Source organism: Strix aluco, chromosome 1 (assembly GCF_031877795.1).
Source record: "Strix aluco isolate bStrAlu1 chromosome 1, bStrAlu1.hap1, whole genome shotgun sequence".
NCBI classification, from domain to species: domain Eukaryota; kingdom Metazoa; phylum Chordata; class Aves; order Strigiformes; family Strigidae; genus Strix; species Strix aluco.
Window position 1 is genome coordinate 148,704,337 of NC_133931.1, and position 20,707 is coordinate 148,725,043.

Sequence of the window (20,707 nt, forward strand, 5' to 3'; positions counted from 1 at the left end):
GTGAAGAGGAGACATCTGCTAGGTCTGTGTACTGCTGAGGAAACAGTCACAGAGAGTAATACCTGTCTTCTCAGATGTCTCCCATAAACGTTGTTAACTGACTTGAGATGCCAAAACTACTTTTTCTACACTTCAGAGTTAAAAGAATCTCCCGTCTACTTTCATAGTGGATTTAAACAGCTATGGGGCCCATCCTGAGGTGCCTCTGCAAATATTTCTGGGGAGAAACATCAATCCTTGGAGTGCTTCCCAAAGCGTCATAACCCATGCAGAGGAGTCCTAGGCAAGGCCCATCTGCTCTTGCAGTGATGATGCCTGGCAGAAAAGAATAACTGCAGAGCCCTTGTTTCCTCTCCTGGAAGGGCTGAGACATCTCCTGTCGTGGGGCAAGTGGCCTGTGAAAGCAGACCGCAGTCAGGTTGGAGACAGCAGCAGACAGCAGGTCCCCTGTGTCCCGGGCACAGTGGGTAGCCTGACCCTGCCCCAGAAGTAATTGCAGCCATAGATCCACAGAAACTTTTCTCTGCCCTCAGTAGTGCTGCTGCTGTTGAAATATACAGTTTTGCATTACCCTCGCCGTGGGTTCCCGCTCCTCATACCACATTCTTTATTGTGTTTGTGTAGTCAGATAGCTGTCTAGACTGGAGAACTGTTCTGGGTCAAACTGGCCTTTTGGAGGGGGAGGGAGGTGTGGTAAGGTGTGGTCTGATTCCTCTGCGAGGGAGGAGAAAGTGCAATGAGGGATGTGAACAAATAACTAGAGCAGTGGAGTAGGACTGGTGGTTTTTTGCAAACTGAAACTGTGCAGATATTTTCTCTCACTAGAGAGAAAAGAAAAAGGAAAGAGCTTTTGTGTTCATAATGCTTAAGAAACAAATTAGTAATTTTTCTTAAAATGGTTTGAAGACTTCCCTATGAGGCAGTCAATTGTTCTCAAAATATGTGTTTCCTTGCATCAAAAAGCAACATTAAAAATAAGATGTCAGAAAAGATGTGTGAGTATGAAGAAGGCTCTGCAGTGCATCCCCAAAGGAGGGATCCGCCGAGAGCTCTGAAAAGCTGCATGTGGCAGGAGCCTTTCAGAAGAAAAGGTGGGTATGGCCTTATGACTTCCAAAATCTGTCAGGAAAGTGTGTCAGTAATTTTAAGGGGATATTACTAAAGCAAATAAAATGAAAAATAAAAGCATGAAATGGCAAATACAGGAGTGATACTTTTTCTGATTCACTAAGCAACCTAGCTGTATCAAAGGGAACCTGGGGGAGTCAAGCATAACTTTGAATTTCCTGTTTTGTGTGATTTGTCACAGTCTTAATGTTCGTGCTTTATTTTCACTACTTCAGAAAGTAAGCAAAAAATCTACCCCCAAACTAACGTATTTCACGACCTTTCCTGGAGGTTCTTCTCTGAGACCAGAGTGGGTTTGCAAGTGCCTGTCAGTCTGCTGAGTGAAGGAACAGTGTTGTTAAACATCTGCGCATCTGTATTAACTCTTCATAAGGCACAGCAGCTGCTTTTAGGTGTTCTTTACACAGTTTCCTCTACATTAGTTTGCTTTTTTAAAAACTCTAGAGTGCAGTGGACATACATTTAGCAAGAGTTTAGCTGTAGCAAGAGTTAACTTTAGCAAGAGTTGAACTGTTGTTTCAGGAGGAAGATTTGGCTTTTTGCCACCTGAGTTGCTGCATGCTGCCAGCATAGAGATCAGTCTTTAAATCATTACCATTTTGCATTTGGAAGAAATGATTTTCTGCTGTCTATCTAGCCTTCCTTATTCCTGCTGAAAATGCTGCAAGTAGGTAGTCAAGTAACCTGAAAGCTTTTTCCACATACAGTATTCACACCTCTTGAGCTTATAGTTGATTTAAAAACAATTGAGTAAAGTGCTACAACTTTGTGTGTGGTAATTCTCAGCTCTCACACTGGCTAGACTTGTTCCTAATATAACCTATAGTGAGTTAAATCAGCTTTAAAAGGATTTGAAGATCCATGTGCAAAACTATAAAACCTCCACCCCTTTAATCAGTTAAACTCATGTGGTGGTATGTGTATGCCAGGCCAGCACTTAGTTACTTGAAGCCCTTCGAAAAGTTAAGAATGACAAAGCCATACACTAAATATGAGTAAAGCCCTGTAGGAGTGCCATTTGTGAGTGTTTGGCCAAGCAAGTATGTTACTATTTTTGATTTCTGTGTGGCTTTGGTTGTGCAGTGGTCTGTGGGAGCTGCGGGCAGGGCTCCATCTGCACAGCATGCCGTGTGGCTGCCCGCTCTGGTGTCGCAGTGATGACCCATCAGGACAGTTGTCTGTGTAAGGGAGAAGTAGGAACTGTACCCATGTGCCCACCTACTCTGTCCATCACAGGTACCACAACTGCAATTCCCGGTGGGAAGGATGGCAGGGTCTGGCCATACAGTATAGTGGGAAGCTCGTAACACTTTGAAGTTTGCCTCTTTATCCCTACCATAGATCCTAATGTGTTCTGCTGCCCAGAAGTTTAGCAGAAGATGCAGTCACTTGCCCTATGATAGACTTCAAAACTTCTCTGCCTTCCTCCCACCTGTAGCCTGTCCAGTGAGGATGGTCCTAAAAAAGCAGACAAGATTTGTTTTTGTGTTAAGCAGGTATCACAAGATAGAGACTTAGGACTGCTAGTAAGTAATAAAGGGACGCCTTTAGGTAAGCAGCGCTGATACCTTGAGAATATGATTCATTTTTTGATGATCTCATGGATTTTTCAGTTTGTATGTGGCCTTACGGATAAACTGAAGAGCCAGGATGTGTCTCTATGGAATACTTCATGGCTAATAGAAATAGCTTGGCCATAACGTTGTTAGAAATGTCCTGAAGTATTGTTCCACCTGTACTGGGTGGATTCCTGAATTTCGCTGTTGGAAACTAGGAGTTTAATAAATCGGCCTTTGAAAATAGGGTTCAATGACTTTTTACGGTGGACATTCCTCATTTCTCATGCAGTAAGAGAGATAAAGGGAAGAAATATAAACTGAGCTTTTGGAGGGAATATGTGCTTCTGTCAGGACAAATGATTCACCCTTCCCAATGCCATTATGAAGAATGAAGAGCCCTATCATATTTTGAAGTAGGTTGTTGTTAATGGTGTGACTGTTGAGGGGGCAGGAGTGGAGAGAAGCATGTTTCTACAAACTGCTTGCTTAACTAGCTGAAGGGAAAGGAACGATGGGTTCAGAAACTCCATTCAACCTACTTAGAAGATTCAATTGCATGGTTTTGTTCTGGTGAGGCTCTGTAGCTGAGAGTGGAGGCACATTTGTGTTTTTCTGAGTCAGAATTGTTCCTAATGGTGTGTGTTTTGAATGTCACAGGTTTTGCCACAGAGACTCTTCTGTCATGAAAAAATCTTTGCTTCCTTCTGTATCACAGAAATAACTGTCTAATGCTTGAATGACTGCTGTCTATTTTCACAGCATACAAGTTGGAAAAATAATATTTGTGCAAAGCTGAAGTGTTTATACTCTCTCAGTTCTGTTTCAAGTGAAGCAATGTCAGCTTTCACTGGGTGGGCAAGAATACAAAAGGAGGTGAAATTGCCGGATATGCTTTTTAATGGACAGACCAGAATTAGCTATGCAAATGTCAGTTCTGAACCATGAATCATGCTTATTCCAACAAAGCGGGAAGGCTGTTTTTCCTGATCTTGTGAACCTGATGAGCATTGCTGTACTCAATACTCACTGTATATCTGAAGCCACAGAAGGAGTTAACCCTCAATGACAGCTTCCAGTAAATTCCAAACTTAATGCATTATGCAGAAAAAAAACTAGACCCTGTAGTCATAGTTGAATAAATTGATCTTCGTGTTATATCACATATGGTTCTCCAGTGCTGTGTGCAGTTTATGGGCTGTGTTAGGGAGGCTGCGGGTTAAAGTCAGGAGAAGATGAAACATCCCTTTGAGTGCCCTATGGGAAGCCATCATTTAGATTTTTTTTCAGCCTTTTTGCCTGGAGACAGTATTCTTTTGTTCCGCCTACCATGGAGTGCTAAACAGTGGCCAGAAAATGTGGAAGAGAGCAACAAGTTAAAAATCCGCAGGTAAAAATCCATCTCATTATTTGAAATATCCCAATAATGTTATTTTTATTCCCTGTTTTCAGAATGTGTTCACACTTCTCTTGTAAGTGCTGAGCTGGAGTCTCCTCACACCTGCACAAATGTCAGTCAGGAGTCACAGCAATGAGCTCCGTTCTTAGGCATGTTTGAGGCAGTTCACTGCCATGCCCTGTACCAGTAAGAAGAGCCCAGCCCATAATTAAAACTGCCAATGCTAGCTCATTTTGGAAGTAGTGGATAAAAATAGTGTTATTTTAATGCTTTAAATACAAGAATGATTTTTATCTTCAAGATCTCCAGTTTAGTATGCTGTTCCCTCCCTTATTTTCTCTGGCTGTGTCCCTCCCCCCAGCTCCTGCCAGATTTGATTCTGTTTCTGTGTCAGTGCCTGCAGCAATCCCTAAAGCAAAGTTTTGCCAGTTCTACTTGCTGTTAAAAGCCAGGCACTTCCACTGCAGAGACAAGTTTTCTAACTCCTGCTCCATTTCCTTTTGTCTTACCCCTCTGCAAGTACCTTCCCCCCACTCCTTGCCTACCTGTAGGTGGGAAATAGGGGTTTCCCACATTTCAGTGCAGTTCATCAGTGGCCTTCCCACTGTGAACCAGTTCTTCTGCTGTGGCCTTCCTTCAGCTGGGGAGTGCCCAAACTACTTATGGCTAGATCTAGCTTGTCAGAATGGCTTACCTAGTCTGCCCTCTTCTTTCCTAGCAGACTTCTCAGTCATGGCTGAAGAGCAGGTCATAGCCTGCACAAACTCTTTGAAGGCCTGTGGGCCACTCTGGACCATTCTTTCCCCTGTCTCATAGTGGCTGCTTTGTGATAGGATGGGTTGCAGGACTGTATGTGTTGCATTAACAGTTGTGTGGTTGCCATCTGATAGGTGTGACTTGCGTTTTTTTCATATGATGGGCAAGAGCCATTACATGATAGGGAGAAGTCATGACATGCATCTCCTCCAAGCAGTTCATGAAGAAGTGTGTTCATAAAAAGGAAGTTATTTTGGTCTTTATCCTTTGCAGAGCACCGATAAGGTTTGATCAGACACGAAAGCAACACAAAGCTCCCAACCACTTTGCAAACAAAAGTGCAATCGGTACACTTAAAGGCATGTCTTTAAGTACTAAGGCAGCTGTTGTGCTAAGCCAGAAGGCTGAAGATCAAAAGGAAACCTAAGAGGTGAAACACCTTCTGAGGGGAAAAAAGGGAGTAAGCTGCTAGGGGCAGACCAGGGTGACAGCAGTGATCTGTGACTATATATGATACAGATTGAGGCAGAGAGATTCTGCAAAAGAATCTGTAGGAATGTGGGTTTTTGGAGTCCTGCCACTGGGATAGTTAAATATCTGGTGAGCTAAACATTTATGGAACCTGTTTTCCTCTGACATATTTTGGTTGTATGTGAAAGATAGCTCATATTTGGCTTTACAGAATCTGTCTCAGCACTCTTGATAATCACTGTTGTTAATCTTAATAGAAACAGTCACAAAAGTCCTGTGCCCATGGTAGTCCTACTGGGATAAATCATAGTTGAGGTAAAGGACTGCAGCCAAGTCAGGGTCCAAGACAGTATGAAGTATGTGAGTTCATACTCACATAGTGAGTATGGGGGTATGTACCACAGAGTGACACTCCATTTCAACTCATGATGGCATTAAGCTCAGAATTGGCAGCTGTAACTGAAAAATCAAAAATACTTATTTCATAGGTCACTTGTGAAAGTGTTGTCATGGGACTTATTAGGTGATCTCCAAGTGTTGCCAACTCCTGTGATTTTATGATGAGTCATATGATAGCTGACATTTTTCTTGAAGATCAAGCTCCTGGATTCCAGTGATTTATTTTCTTTTTATCTTTTCATTTTGTAAGTTAGACAGTAATTCCAACCCTCCTGCTTATGGCCAAAGTTTCAAAACATGATTCAAACACACTCTAAGAGTCCAGGCAGCAATGGCAAATAGAAGAGAACCCAGCAGTTGGGTTTTGGTTGGGTTTTGTTTTGGGGTTTTTTTCCTTCCTTTATTTCCGTGATGTCTCTGGCTAGTCTTACGATTTTGTAACTCATGATTTTTGAGTATTTGGGGTTGATTATGGTTCCATCTTTTCTTCCTTGTATTATTACTACACTGAACATAATCAGTATAATTGAGAATAACCATTAGGATATGTCCAGGTCTTAAAAGCAAAGCTCAGATCACACATTTGCCTTGTCTCCTTTCCTCCTGCAATTACTTCATCAATATTTGTAAGGCAAAGAATGTGCTTTTGCATCATCACCTCTCCATTTTCATGATGCTGGTAGTGTCCCCATCACTGTCAAAGGTCTCCTGAGCTTACAGATCATGTATTGGGGTGGTATGCAAAATAGAAAAAATGCTGTGTTTAGTACTGTTCCTGGCAAAATCTTTCTTTCTTTCTGTTGGATGAGAAGGTAATACAGCTTGGACATTCTTCATAGCTGCTACTGTGCTTTCCAGCCACTGAGATATGATGTCATGGAGCTGTGCCCTTTGGGAGAACAAGGACAAACTCTAAGGTTTTCTGATAAAGGCATCCTTCCCCTTGTGGATTTCCATGATGTAGTAGAATGAAGTCTTAAATGCAAGTTTCTCCCATCAGGTGGAATTATTTCACAGCAGCTGAGTACTTGAGTTCCCATTCCAACATCTCCCTCAGCAATTTATTTTTTTTTAAAGGGATGGGATCTATCTGCTCAGCAATGCTATTTTATATGTATACATGTGCCAGAGGCGCTGGATGAGAGAAGAGAAATGCAGTAACAGTATTTTACAAGATAGGAGTAAGACAAATTGACTGCTGTTTCCGAAATGTATCCTAAGACACAAATAAAGTTTTCCAGTGTAGATATTCCCAAAAAGACAGCATGTTGGTTTGGGCTCTATTTAAATGTTGTTGGCTTTTGAGAGTTCTGTAATGATACTGAAAAATAAGAGGAATGTAAAGTATAGCCTGAGGCCTCAATGGAAGTTACACATCTACAAACAACAGACACAAAGCAAACAACTTCAAGACAGTCAGTAGAATTTGGGTGAGGCGTACTGTTTATAAGGTCCTGAGAAATCATAAAAAACATGTGAACCATAGAGTAAAAGTGTTGTCCTGCGAGCCTGACTCTGCCAGAATCCATGGAGTTGATTTCTTATGTAGCTACTCTGGTGTCTCTTCCATAATATCCAGCCCACATGTTGGCTTGCATGTTCCATGCATTTTAACCATGGTGACTGATCTATGCTGAACTGTTTGGTTGAAAGCTTCATAGCCAAGAAACCGCAGTCTTTTATTTAGAGCCCTCTCCATGGATAAGGAAGCGAGGAAAGCTAGAATTAGGCTTCCTGTAGAAGTCAAAATAAGAAAACTAGCATAAGAGAGTAGGTGGCAAAACTCAAATTTTAGGAAACAAGCACACATTTTAGAATGGCTTCCTTCAGATGTGCAAATCTGTGTTTTCTCTGTTGACTTTCCCATTATATCCACTTTTTTTTTTCATGCAAAATGAAAGGTTGCTTCTGTCCACAGTGTTCAAGTGACTTTGGTTGTCTGAATGGGAGAAAACCTTGAGGAGTTGGCTCACGGGGTATGAAGTGCGCAGCAGGATGGTCAAGCATTTTTAGAGATGGACATTCAAGTGACTACAAGAAGAGGAGCAATCTTGCTGTTGGTTAACCACTCATGGCTTGTGGGCCCCTCAAGGAATGAGTGAATACACTTCTCTAGGGAAGAAGCCTACCAACTTGTTATTCTCCCAGCAGGATTTTGTTGATTAGAGATAGGTCTGAGTTCATGTGACTTGGAAGGAGACCAATCTTTCCTGGATTTCTAAGTCCTCAGAATCTAATAGCAGGCTGTGATCAGAAGAGAGTGATGCTGAGGTTCACATCCGACTCCAGGTTTCATCTCAGGCCCTTTGCAGAGATTGGTTTCAGCATCAGCCTGATAGGGGAAAGTCAAACTTGGCTTTAATTTGGGACTAGTTGAATTATCAGAGTGGGCAAGGTTGAGCTGTATTAATGAACAACTCGCCAACACCTGCTAGAACAATGTGACAGTATTAAGGAAAGTAAACTGCAGTCTCACTTTAAATCAAATGTAGAAGCATGGAAGAAAGTTTGACCACCTGGGTAGTTTATCCAGTACCTTGAACTGTCAGAGACATGAATAGAGAGGCACTGTCAGCCTCTATTACAAGACTTTTTAGGGAGAGAATTCAAGTGCAGTCAGTTCTGGAAGTCCTAAAACCCCATTAGATTTTGCCATTAATTTAACCTGTTCAGAAATTAGCTGGTCCTAACTACCCAGTCTTTTGCTAGTAATTGAATTAAGGCCTACCGCTCTAATTTAGAAAATTAAGGTTTGTGACCTTGCAGTGGATTGTTGCTTTCCAGATAGTCTGTTGTTTTTTGGGTTTTTTTTAAATCAAGTTGCTTGGTTAAGAGATCTCTTTTTGGAAGAGGTCCAAACATATTTTCATCTGTTTATTCCAGTGGGTGAGTCTTGGCAGAACCTGGCATGGCCAGGGATGGCACAGGAGCAAGCCCTGACTCTCAACAAACATAATGTGCTTGAACCAGTTTACCTAAGGACATGTGACTTTTGGCTCCAGCGCTGCGGGCACTAGAGAGGACTGAGTCATGTCTGTGGCAGAGGCATCCATCGCGACACAGCTGCCCAGTGAAACAACAGAGCCATATGAGCTCAGAGCTGAGAGCAGTGTAGATCCAGCCAAAGTCTTTGCACTTTGAGCAGCAGATATCTTTCCCCTGTGCTCAGTTGTGAGCTGCTTGGCACCCTGCCACAGGTTTCCTGTGCGAACTTGGGTGAGTCACTTCATCTCTCCCTTGATATTTGCTCATCCAGGTTTTTAGGACCATGGATTGTCTTTTACTGGGTAGAGGGACAGTCCCTCATTATCAGGTTGTTTTGATCAGTACTGGAACCTAGATAAATCAATATAGCTATTAGTTTCTCTTCAACATGGGGTAAATAACAGGTACCATCCAGAAGAGAGGAGCAATTTGCCATAATGATGATTATATTAACATATATTTTGTAGTACACTAGATTCAAGACCTTTTGAGTTCCTACCACACCTACTTCCACGAGGCTTTGTTCTTCTGCATGGCTTCTGGGAGTTGTTGCAACACAAATAATTAAGAACAAGAAATGTTTACCTCAGGCTTACAATTTAGCCAGCCCATAACATACTGCCAGTATTCTCCACCCAAGTAAGTGCTCCCAGTGAGCTCATCATAACCCTACCCTCTGTGCAGGAGCTTCTTCTATACCATTAAAATCATTGGGAGTTTTGCGACTGATTACAATGACAGTAAGATCAGACCTTAGGTCAGTACCAGAGCATGCTAGTGATAAGAAGGATGATGGTTTGGATGAGGAGGGAAGGCTTTTCTTTCAGTCCCTCACAATGGCTCAGAAATCGATTGAAAATGTTAGCAAGAGGCCTTTTTATTTCCTTCTGGAAAAAGCATGTATATTTAATTCCTGTAATAAAACATTCTCATGGTAGTAAATAATGAAGTTCTAGAAGGAAAAAATTGATTTCTCAGCTAATGGAGGAGAGAGGGGGAAATTACAAATCCCTGGTTGCCTGTTATTGGTTGACTAGCAACACTTGGCCACAGAGAGCAATATGAACATAGTATTAACACACAGGTGGCTACGAGAGAAGGACTGTGCTATATGAAGCCCAGTATCTCCTTAAAGTGGTTCAACCTACTTTTCCAAATATATTACAAAGTGAGTCAGACTGAAACTGTTGTAGATAGTCTGCTCCACTTCAGATAGTTGCATATTCATTTTAGTTTTAGAAAAAAGTTTATGTTGGCATTTTCTGTTCTGACTTTTCAAAATAGTCTTTGAACTAAAAATATATTTCCTGAAATTCATACACTGGGACAAAAAATATCTCTTCCCTTACTGCTACCACACTGAAGCAGATGGTGAGTACTAAGAGTCGGAACCTGTAAGCAAGTAATTCTTCAGTGCCTGGGTGCAGAAATGTAGCTGTTGGGTGACAGCAGACTTCTACAAGACAGACTGTCATTGCAAGTTAGTTTGAGTTCAAGTGCCCCTGAGTTAGCCCAGGAAGACTCCAGTAGCAGATTACATACAGCTGCACAGATGTCCTATCGCATTTCCAGCTTGAGTTTCACCCACAACCTCTGGCAGACCATCTACCTTAAGTTGAATGTCAGCTCCAGCTCTGTGTTTTTCTGTGTGAACAGTAATCAGATTAGGGACGACACCCAGGTTATACCTCAGGTTAGTGAAGACAAACTTGCAAAATTCATCGTGATCTGTGTCATAATGATGTCACTCATCTAATGTGCATTCCCACTATAGTATCCACAGTTACTCCGGCACACAGACCATGATGCAATATATTGTACATGGGGGACAGATAAGCTGCCTGTGAATAATGCAAATGAGTGACTGCAGAGTAGTTATTTCAGTGCAAACCAGACTCAGAATGAGCTTGATTCTGTAAATTACAAAGCAACTTTTGCTCCCTCTGAAGTCAATAGAAGTTGATTTCACTTTTCAAATGCACTTTGATTAACCTGGTCTTGACACTGTGCCACTTGCCCTATTGTAAAGAAAATTGGTAGCTGTGAAAGATCCAAGATTTTCTAATTTAAGGTGGGAGGGAATGTTTGCTGCTGATGAAAAATTTGTCTTGATAATGAGCAGTAAAACAATCTGATAATCTACCATTATTGAGTTTCCTTCTCTTTTTCTTTTTCTTAAGCTGAAATTATGTCACCCGTAGACAGAAATAAGGAAAATGGATTGCAAATGCCGAACCTATGCAAATTTTGTGACATTAAAGTAACAACCTGCTCAAACCAACATCAGTGCAAGAGCAACTGCAACATCACTGCTATCTGTGAGAAGAATAGTGAAGTCTGTGTTGCTATATGGTAAGTTATTTCCTCACACAGATGGGGAGAGGAGCACACCTTCATTCACCATTACTTAGTACTTTCCTTGATTGCTCTGATATTTGGAATGTCCCTGCTACCTCACCAGGCTTTGCTCTATTGCTTCCAACTTGTATCTGTGTTGAGCATACTGAGAGTTGCTTGAGGTTAACAATAATTCTGATATGAAATGTTCTGGGGACTTTTTTCTTCTAAAGCAGTTCTGTTCCAGCTTATGCTGTTATTGGAAAAGAGGCATGTTTTTGCTCAAACCATTAAGCTGCATCCACCCACAGCACCCAGAGTAGAAACAGATTTGAGACTCAGAGAGGATTGTGGTGGCATTTGCTGAAGAAAGACAATTCTCTCTCAGGTTTCAAAGTGAACTAGATTATGTAGATCTATCACAGGAGGCTTATTTACCATGTATAGGTGGAAATAATTTCTCTTAATGGTAGAAAAAAGTCTTCTGTGTATGTAGTGACTCTGATGTAAGCATGGTGCTTTTTATATAGTGTATGTCTTGGTTCAGGGAAATTAAGGATATATGAAAATGAGTTGTAATGCTTTTTTAGGATTTGTGGACTCTAAACTTGCATTCCAGTCTGAAAACTGGGGGTTTGCCCTTCCATAAATGGTAAGCCAATCCTTCCAAAGAAAAACCGGAAACAATCTTAATGAGCTCATAAGTGGACAAAAGGAACAGAACTGAGTATTTGCAACATTGCTGCAGATTTAGGAACATAACTAGAAATGCTTACAGAAATACATAATTAATTCATTTATTGAGGCATTAGTTGTGTCCATTGACTTGAAATGCAGGATCAGTCCAGTGTGCTGTTCCGTATTTGTCTTGTGCTCCTTTAGTAAGTGGTCAATATATATTATTATCATACAAACTGACTGTAGTGCAATTTAAGATACATTCTGGATTTTTTCATGCCAAAAAGCCAAGTGAGTTGAGAACTGAATCTAAAGTGCTCTTTGCCTGTGCGTCTTGTGTCAATGAAGTGAAATCTGTGGACCAGGACAAAACACAGGAATATGGTCCAGATTATCAGCTGTAAATATTTCCCTGACAGTGAGGCAACTCCAGTTTGTACCAGTTCTATGGTTGGTACTGTTTTTTTGGTTTGTTTTTTTTTTGTTTTTTTTAAATTATAAAGATAACTTCAGTGCAGAAATTGTGCTGATTGTAGGCTTCAAAAGCAAAATAAAAAGACCAACTCACTAGGAATTCCTCAGATTTTGAGGAAATAATTCCGTTTTTATCATAATTTCCCACAGATTTTTACTGTCTGAACAATGACCACAAAAACCAAAAGTATGTTCTGAAGTTCAGAGCAGTTCATTGAGCATTAGCTTGAATAATTCTGGGTGAGATTTTCGAAGGCACTCATTGGAGCTTAGTGGTAATATGATACAGGAATAGCTATGCCATTTTACAAATGCCCCAGTGTGAGGAGCCCAGACACAGCCAAATTTACCCCATTCAGGAAAACTGGAGAATATATGATACTCTTTAAATCCCATTTGCAATCTCAAAAGAGGCAAATTTTGGGCAGGTGCAGTCCTGTCTGCTCCCTTTGTAAAATATTTCTTCTTTGATTTCAATTTTCTCCTTTTCATTTTTAGGAGACAGAATGATGAAAATGTGACATTAGAAACAATATGCCATGATCCCCAGAGAACACTGTATGGTCACATGTTGGATGACTCCAGCTCAGAGCAGTGTTTGATGAGGGAAAAGAAGGAAGATGGGGGATTGATGTTCATGTGTTCCTGTACGGGTGAAGAATGCAATGATATGCTCATTTTTCCAACAGGTAGGTTTAATAATTTATGCTGCATTCCTAGGCTATACCTTGCAAGTAATATGAACTGTCCTTCCAAGGGACTTTGGAATCACATTTTGTGGAGGAAAACTTCTAGTGGCAGGAGATATTTTGGACTCTTCCAAGCCTAGCAAAATTTAAACCTTTCTTTTCTGCATTCAGAGGATATTTCTTCCTGCCAGGCTGTCCTCCTTTTGAAATAAGTCTGATACTCAGCTCAAGACATTGCACTGAAAAGTTGATGAAAAGAAAGATGAAAACAAGATGTTCAGAGTTGTTCTGTTGACACACCAAAATGCAACATATGCTAATTACATTATAAAACATAAACAAGAGGCAAATGCCATATTTAAGGTCTTGCCTCTTCTAAAAGGCTGTATTGCCATAGTGTGGCATCTGTATATACAGATACTAGTGAGTAACTTGATAGGATGTGAATTTAAAGTCAGCTTCTCTGTTGTCACTGACCATCTGCACTTGTTTTGTGGTAGACATGAAGTAGATAGAAGGTTCTTTCACTGATGGATATGCTACATCGTGCTTACTACAGCAAAAGGGCATGTATGTGAGTTCAGTTAAACCAGTGAAATCTGAGTATAGACCAAGTCACAAGTGTATAACCCATCTCTGTTCTACTTCATGAGTGCCTACATAGACCACTGCAAATTCAGTAAATGCAGTGCAGATGTGTACAATACTGGTGGACCTCATGCTGCACACACACGTGCATGTGTGAATGCACACACTGCACTTTATTTTGTCCTACCTGCTGGATCCCACAATGATTCTTTTACTGAGACTAAGTCAGGTCTCTCTCAGGCAAGTGTGAGGCCTCCTGTTGAGAACACTCTGTGGACACACTTATAAATGAGTGTGGCACAGAACACCTGTACATTCCTTAGAAAAGGCTATAATCAAATCCTAGTTATCTGAGATAACGAAGAGTTGGGACACGGCTTCCACTCCTGGGAGACATGGTGCGTGATTGCATTGACACAGACAACTATGTGAGTGGCTTCTAGCTCTCAATTCCCAGCCCTCCAAGAAGGCTATCTAGTTTAGGTTGCAAAACCACACCAGATTAGCCAAGAGCAAGCTAGAAAGTCTCTGCCTCCCTTGGCCAAGGCTACCCATATCTGGTGCCATCTCTTCCCCTCTTCCTCATCCCGTCTCCAAGTTTGATTTGAAACCAGGCAACATGGTTGTATGACCAACACTTACTTGGGCAGGCTTTAAAGGAGTTGAAGTAAGTGTTTGTATTGTTGTGAGCACAGATGGTAGACCCAGGACCTAATTCTAACAGATTGCCTTGATTTTATTGAAGAGAACGTGTTCACCATGAAAAGATTGTACTCTGTGTCAGCTGTCTAGAGTTCTTATACAAAGTGAACCACACCCTTGTGGATTTTGGCTAATTTGTTATAAATTAGTCACTTTATAGCTCTTTCTCCTGCAGCTATGTAGCTGAATACAATCACTCTGACAAATGTGTGTCTTTTGTGTGTATGCTTATGAAAACCATTCTATAAATTCAACACCAAGTGTCTTCATTCCCATCAACTCTGCAGCCCTCCTCACACTTCCAGAGCAGCCTAAAAGGAGCTGTAGTATAAATTAAAACCCTGTCTTTTTACCTTAATTCCTTTCCTCATAGGTATGGAGCTTTTCCTTCTAGGTCATGTGCTGCAAGCACTCTAGGTGACTCATGAAAACTGTGCCCTGCATTCACATGTAGTAAATGGATAACTACAGATAAAAATTAAAGTAATGTAAAACTTCAGTTTGTAACATTTCCAGTTCATTCACAAACACAAGTATTAACTCCAGTTGGGAGGGGGAGAACTGAGGCTTTGTCATTCCTTTTTTATTGTTGTGGATTAGTGTTTCTTTTAAATGAAAACAGCCCCTTTGGGTTGCTTGCCTGGTTAGCCATGGCAGGAAGACAAACGATTTTTACAGTATCAGACATGCGGTTTCCTGTCTGTGTTTAACTTTGAGCAGAACATCACAGCCAGCTGGTCCACAGCTCCTCCAGACAACTAGATAATAGCCTGTAATGATTTTGCCTTTGAAATTACTGTCATCCAGATCTATTCTGTACATTGTTCTTTCCTCTTTTTCTTTCTACATTTCTTGTACACCAGAGCAAGAGTTTTTGCAGTGTTTTTGCACATCCTATAGTTTTAGAGAGTGGACAAAAGTTAGACTAGAAAAGCCTGATCAAAAAGTGATTGTACTCATTTATTAGCAGAAACTGAGATGATAAAATGATTTTTAATTTTTCACCTGATAATCCTTTCAAGCTATAGCTATAAATGATCGGCGTTTTAGCTCTTCTTCCTCCTGGATGCACACTTAAGACAGAACAGATATGGTTTGTTCCTGGTGTTTCTGAGTTAAGAAAGAAAATTGTAGGTAAGGCAACAAATTCTGATTTCTACCAGAGGTTAGTCACTGCATTCCGGTGATTCACAGCTGAGCTGTTACTGCTTATAGAAGAATTGGTTTATAGCACTGTTGGCTTGTATCAGTCTTGACTGTGAAGGGTAAATCTCATAACTCCCAGTTTTAGATACAAACATCTAAAGGTTTTAGGTAGTGGGAGGTGTTGTGACTCACCCAAGAGCGGTTTTGGAAATGTTTGAACTAGTAACATCCAAATCAAATGCCTGCTTCTTATATGGACTCTCATTTAAATTGCCAGTCTGCAAAATAAGCAAGACACAGTCAGGCATGTGCCTAAACATGCCTGTAGTTCTGCTGTGTCAGGGGGCTTCTGACCCTGATTCGGATCCTTGGCATTTCAGGCCATGGGCAGCCAGTGGAAAACACTATGTGCAGAATCACTCCAAACAACGTTCTGTAGTTCTTGGAGAAATAATACACAGGAGACAGGTAGCCATTGCAAATCTGACTACTCTGTGTTTATTTTTTAATCCCTCTCTTTTTTGCCAAATAAAATTGGTGACTGGCAAGCAGCTTGCACCCCTGTGGTGGAAAAATGCTTCTGACATCAAAATTCAATGCCAGTCTGTTTTAATTATTATTTATTCAAATGTCTAATGTCAGTGTTACCAGAAGGCAAAGCCAGGGAGCAAAACCACTGGAAAAGATGAGCCAAAATCAGGGGGAAAAAAGGCTGGCTAGAAGTTGGCTAGATGGCAGACAGGGGCCTGGTCCTGCTGTCATGGAAAAGATGAGTGCAGAACTGGACTACCAGAGTTTTTTCCTCCCTGATGTCTAGTTGTGTCTGGTGGATCTGCTGCATCTTGCTTTGCCTTCTTATGTTTTGATCTGTTATGATGAACCAGCTCGCTCTGTAGCTGTTAGCACAGTTCCAGGCCTCCCCTGGTGTTTGGGGAGATTTGTTCCTCAGCCTTCCCTTCTCCACACCATCTCCCAGCCTCTATTCATCAGCCAGTGCGAGCATGATCAATGCCTATCAGAGTTCTTCTTTATTAACAATCCTAAACTATTTGGCTGAGGTCAAGGCTTGTTTACCCCAAGGGACCAAGTAGGACTCAGCTCTTTCCAGCCTCATGTCTGACCCATTCTCTATGGGCAGAGATGACCAGGCACTCATTGTAGCTGAGGAAGTGCATGTTACTCAGTGCATGGCCTACCTGCAGTGCAGTGCAACTTCTTCCTGTTGTGCAGGCTCATTCAGACACATTCATTCATTCAGTGGTGTGCAAGAGGGTGACCCCAGCACTGGAGACTGCAGACAGGAAAATAAATTCTTTAACTACTGTTGTCCTTATATTTGCAGTTCTTATCCTGAGCATCAAGTTCAGATCCAAGCAAAACTGTAGAAGTCTCAAAATTTGGAAATGGGATTTGCAGACCTGTAGCACAGCTCTCATTGGTTTAGAGTTGTTTCATTCTGATAACTTACATGGTGATCATTTTTCATCCTCACCTGTCTTGCCATGTTATGCAGCTCTCCATGCAGCTTGCAGTCAAGGTGTGTGTGGGATTGTTCAGGTAGACTGTGTTTATTCCTCATGTACCGCAAGAAGTCATTATTTTGGGTATTCCCACTGCACCCATTGTAATATGGGAGAAACCTGTAGCAGCAACCATGTATACAGGCTTTAATGATTACCTGAACCATCCAAACAGTTGCCTTGAAATATCAAAACTTCGGTAATAGAGATGACTGACAGGCCAACAAGAGTTTATGAGAATAATGAAGCTAATTGGGGAAGGGGGGGGGGGGGGGGGGAAGTGTTGTGCTGCTAACAATCTTCACATCGATCATGGTTTTACTGACTTTGCTAATTGAGAGTGTAAGAGACATAAGTATTTGATTAATCAATTGTGGCTGAGTCATTTGCGCAAACGAATTACAGCGTATGGATTTGCAGTGTGTCAAGTGCTGTGATTGCTCACTGTGTATGGTTGTTACCTGGGAGACCTGGTATTGTTCTGCTGCCTGAACTACCACAAGCATGCCTGTGTGATGCCTTGTCCTGTGCCCAGATCACAGGAAATAACAGATAATGTTTTAGAATTTCCTTAACTTGGTATCTCTCACTTGTCTCTAACATGTTGCCCCTGTCTTTTCCTTTCTTTCTCTCCTCTTCCTCTCCTTACTAGAGTCAAAGCATTAGTGATTTTACTTGACTCCATAGGAGGATCTCAGACTTAAGAGCAGACTTAAGATCTGTGCACAAACAGCCGCCAGGCCATAAATACTCATGTGATGAGTTGTCCAGTGCTCAAGGAACAGCAGAAGGGAGATGATTACAGCTGGACTGCTTCCAAGTGGATTTTAACAAAGGCTTTCATTAATCTGTTTTTCTGTTATCCAACTAACATGTTCAGAAGGTAACTGTCTTCCAGCTGCCCCATAAAAGAGGTCAGTAGCATTACATAACATTGCACAGAGCCTCTCACCGCTTGTATATTGGCATTGTTCTCTATGTTTCCTCTTAGGTATTTGCAGCCACAGAGTCCCACCCAATGCCTGCAGCTGTATGTAACCAAAGGAGAGGCTGTCTAATACTGAACGTCTGATTCACTTAGTGGGATAGAAAGGAAATAGAATGGAAAGAGGCAAAAGAAGCCAAAATTTTGGTTTGCTCTGTATTATTTATATTGTTTGCTTCCTAGGAAAATAACCATGCAGAGCTCAGTTACAGATTTGTGTAAAAACAAACTAGGCAGTGCTCTTCCAGTCTGGTTGGCATATTTGTTACAATTTGCATCACTTGAGAGCTTAATAAGTGTGGGAATGTGGCCAACCTTTTATCAGGTTGTCATGGAAGAGACTTTAATAATTACAGACAGAAACAAACTGTAACTAACACTGGCAACATAATATTTTGGGAAAGGTTGGAGGGGTGAAACACAGGCTGAGAATAAAAATAGTGGTTAATGTGTGGCATCTGTTGGAACATATTGAAACTGGAGAGATTGATTTGTTCCAGAAAACCACCAGCAAACAGCAGCAGACACCAAGTTGTATAACTGAGGCATGTATCACAGAAACACAGTCACATCATGTAAGGTTAAAATATGTGGGCTTTCATATCGCTGAGTAGGAAAGCTGAACTACAAAAGTCAAAATGTGTGAGAGATGCCATGTACACACAGTGAAGTGACATGTTAGAATGGGAGAGATAAGAAGGGAATGCATCCAGGGGTGGGAGATTTTAATGGTGCTGTGCCAGCAAACCAAGGAATTACACCTTCTAGCCAGCAGTGAGGGAATAAAACAGCAACAAAATATTTGTTCTGTCTTAGAGCTTAAGAGTTTCTTAAACCTCCTGGGTGCTGAATAGCATACTTGGCAATTGGTTGAAAAAATGAAATTCTGCTTACAATAGATAAACTAGCCATTACATCATAGCTGCCCAGCCTTTTCACTGAAGTTAGCACCCAGAGGCAATCACGTTGCCTGCCTCCTGCCCCAGTGACTAAAATGCAGCCATTCCCATCAGGTGACAGATGCATACGCATGACTGCTCCAACATGTAACACATGTAACCGGGGATTTTCCCTGGGCATAGCAGAGATGTCTTGAGTCCTGATCACCCAATTGTGGGTAGTCATGTGCCAAGGCCAAAGCTGCTGGCTCTCAGTGGAGAGCAGCAGTGAGTGTACCACAGCTCTCCAAAACTGCTCATACCTTTGCCTTACTACCTACTTCTCAGGAAAAGAGGTAAGTGTTGGCACTGGGCAATGGCCTGCATTAAATGCTCTGAGGGCTGGGTCTGGTTTGCCAGCCATATGTTGACTGCAGAGCAACATTCAGGCTGGCAAATAACCAAAAGGTCAAGTGAATGAGTTCCCACACCTTTGAGCAAACATCCTTAGGTCCCAAATTCCGAGCCATGCAGATGGCAGTGCTTTAGAAAGACAGCTTTAGACATAGGCTCTAGATATGGCTTTACCTTGTCACTTCTACTGTTTGAGCCCCTATAGCAGGCCAGGCAGACCTGCCAGCTACCAGAGCTAGTGCCTCTCCAGGACACTGCTTCGACAGATACTATGTTTTGAATACCCTGGCAGTATCCTCTTTAAACTAAAAGATGAAGACATACAGTTCAAACACAAGTTACTGGCCTTGACAGACTTGGTTTACCTAGTCCAAAAAAAACTTGTCAGATTCAGGAACTGGCTGCAGGAATTTAACTTTCAGGAAAGTCTACAAGAAATGTCAGGGTTTATTTTCTACTGGATAGCAAGATAGAGTCCACTCTGGTTCTAAAATTTAGTAATCTCTGTATTCTGCCATCAGATAGTTCGGCATAGAGCTGAGAGAGGGGTGGAACTGATTTTCTGCCCCACAAAACTATTAAGTTTAAAAAAAATTCTTCATCTCCAGCAAGGATGGAAAATTAAAATGTTTCCAAGAAACTGTCAAGTTAAAAAAAAATGCAGGTTAGTTTGAGGTGCAGCATTTGAGTTTGATTATTTCAAAGTATTTTCTATCAGGATAAACCATTTTCCTAATGAAAAAGCTCCCCATCCACAAAGCCCAAAACACAATGCCTGTAAAATTAGCAGAAGTTTTTAAACACAAAAGTTGGATCAACTTTCAGACCACTTTTGTCCTCAAGATAGGGGTTTCAGGGAAAAGTACAGGAATGTCAGAAGCAGAGATTCTGTTTTGAAAATCAACATTTCCCATCTAAAAAGTTTTGATGAAGATTTCCAAGTCATTTTAATTCTAAAAAGACCAAAATCAGGAAGGTACATGAGACATTGAACTACAGAATTTCATTGTCACTTGAAGATTCTGCAGTAGAGATAAACTAAATTACCCAAACAGCTGCTCAGAGTGAAACTTCATTTCACTGAAAATGAAGCATTTTATAGAATTAGTTTTCATCCAGAAAGTAGCGCTGAAGAGATGGGCAGACTTTTCCATATTTTATTGCCTAGTGTCTTGCCCAGAAGTCAGTATGCATGTAAGGTTCAAACTCGTATTTCGCCTGATTTGGAATAATCGGAGATGAAAAGCTCTTCCCTGAATCAAACAGAGCAGGACTTGAACTTGGAGCTCCCATACCCCAGACTAATCCCCTCACTGGTGGGGACTCAGCACTCGCATCTCTTGCCAAATTGCAACATTTGAACAGAATTCTGTTTATGCAAAAACATTCAAAAAGTGCTAGTTTTCATTCCAGTGTGGAATTGAAACCAAACTTTGAAACCTCAGAATTGCTGCAAAATGGAGTTATCCTCCAGTCAGCTCAAAGGGCTGCTTTGTGTCTCAGGAGCTTGCAAAATAACTGGATCACAGTCCCGGCCCATATTTTGGGACTGTGTTTCTGGGTTTTTTTAAGACACTAGACAGGCTTGCGATACATCAATGT

The 20,707-nt window shown here is 41.3% G+C and overlaps 1 protein-coding gene across 1 annotated transcript in view; it reads left to right on the forward strand.

The window, feature by feature from the left end:
• TGFBR2 (transforming growth factor beta receptor 2) overlaps positions 1-20,707 on the forward strand; it is a 60,889-nt gene that overhangs the window by 16,983 nt on the left and 23,199 nt on the right. Inside the window, exons 2-3 of the mRNA XM_074839231.1 lie at positions 10,875-11,046; positions 12,682-12,872. Coding sequence (XP_074695332.1) covers positions 10,875-11,046; positions 12,682-12,872 — 363 coding nt within the window. The remainder of the gene's footprint in view (positions 1-10,874; positions 11,047-12,681; positions 12,873-20,707) is intronic.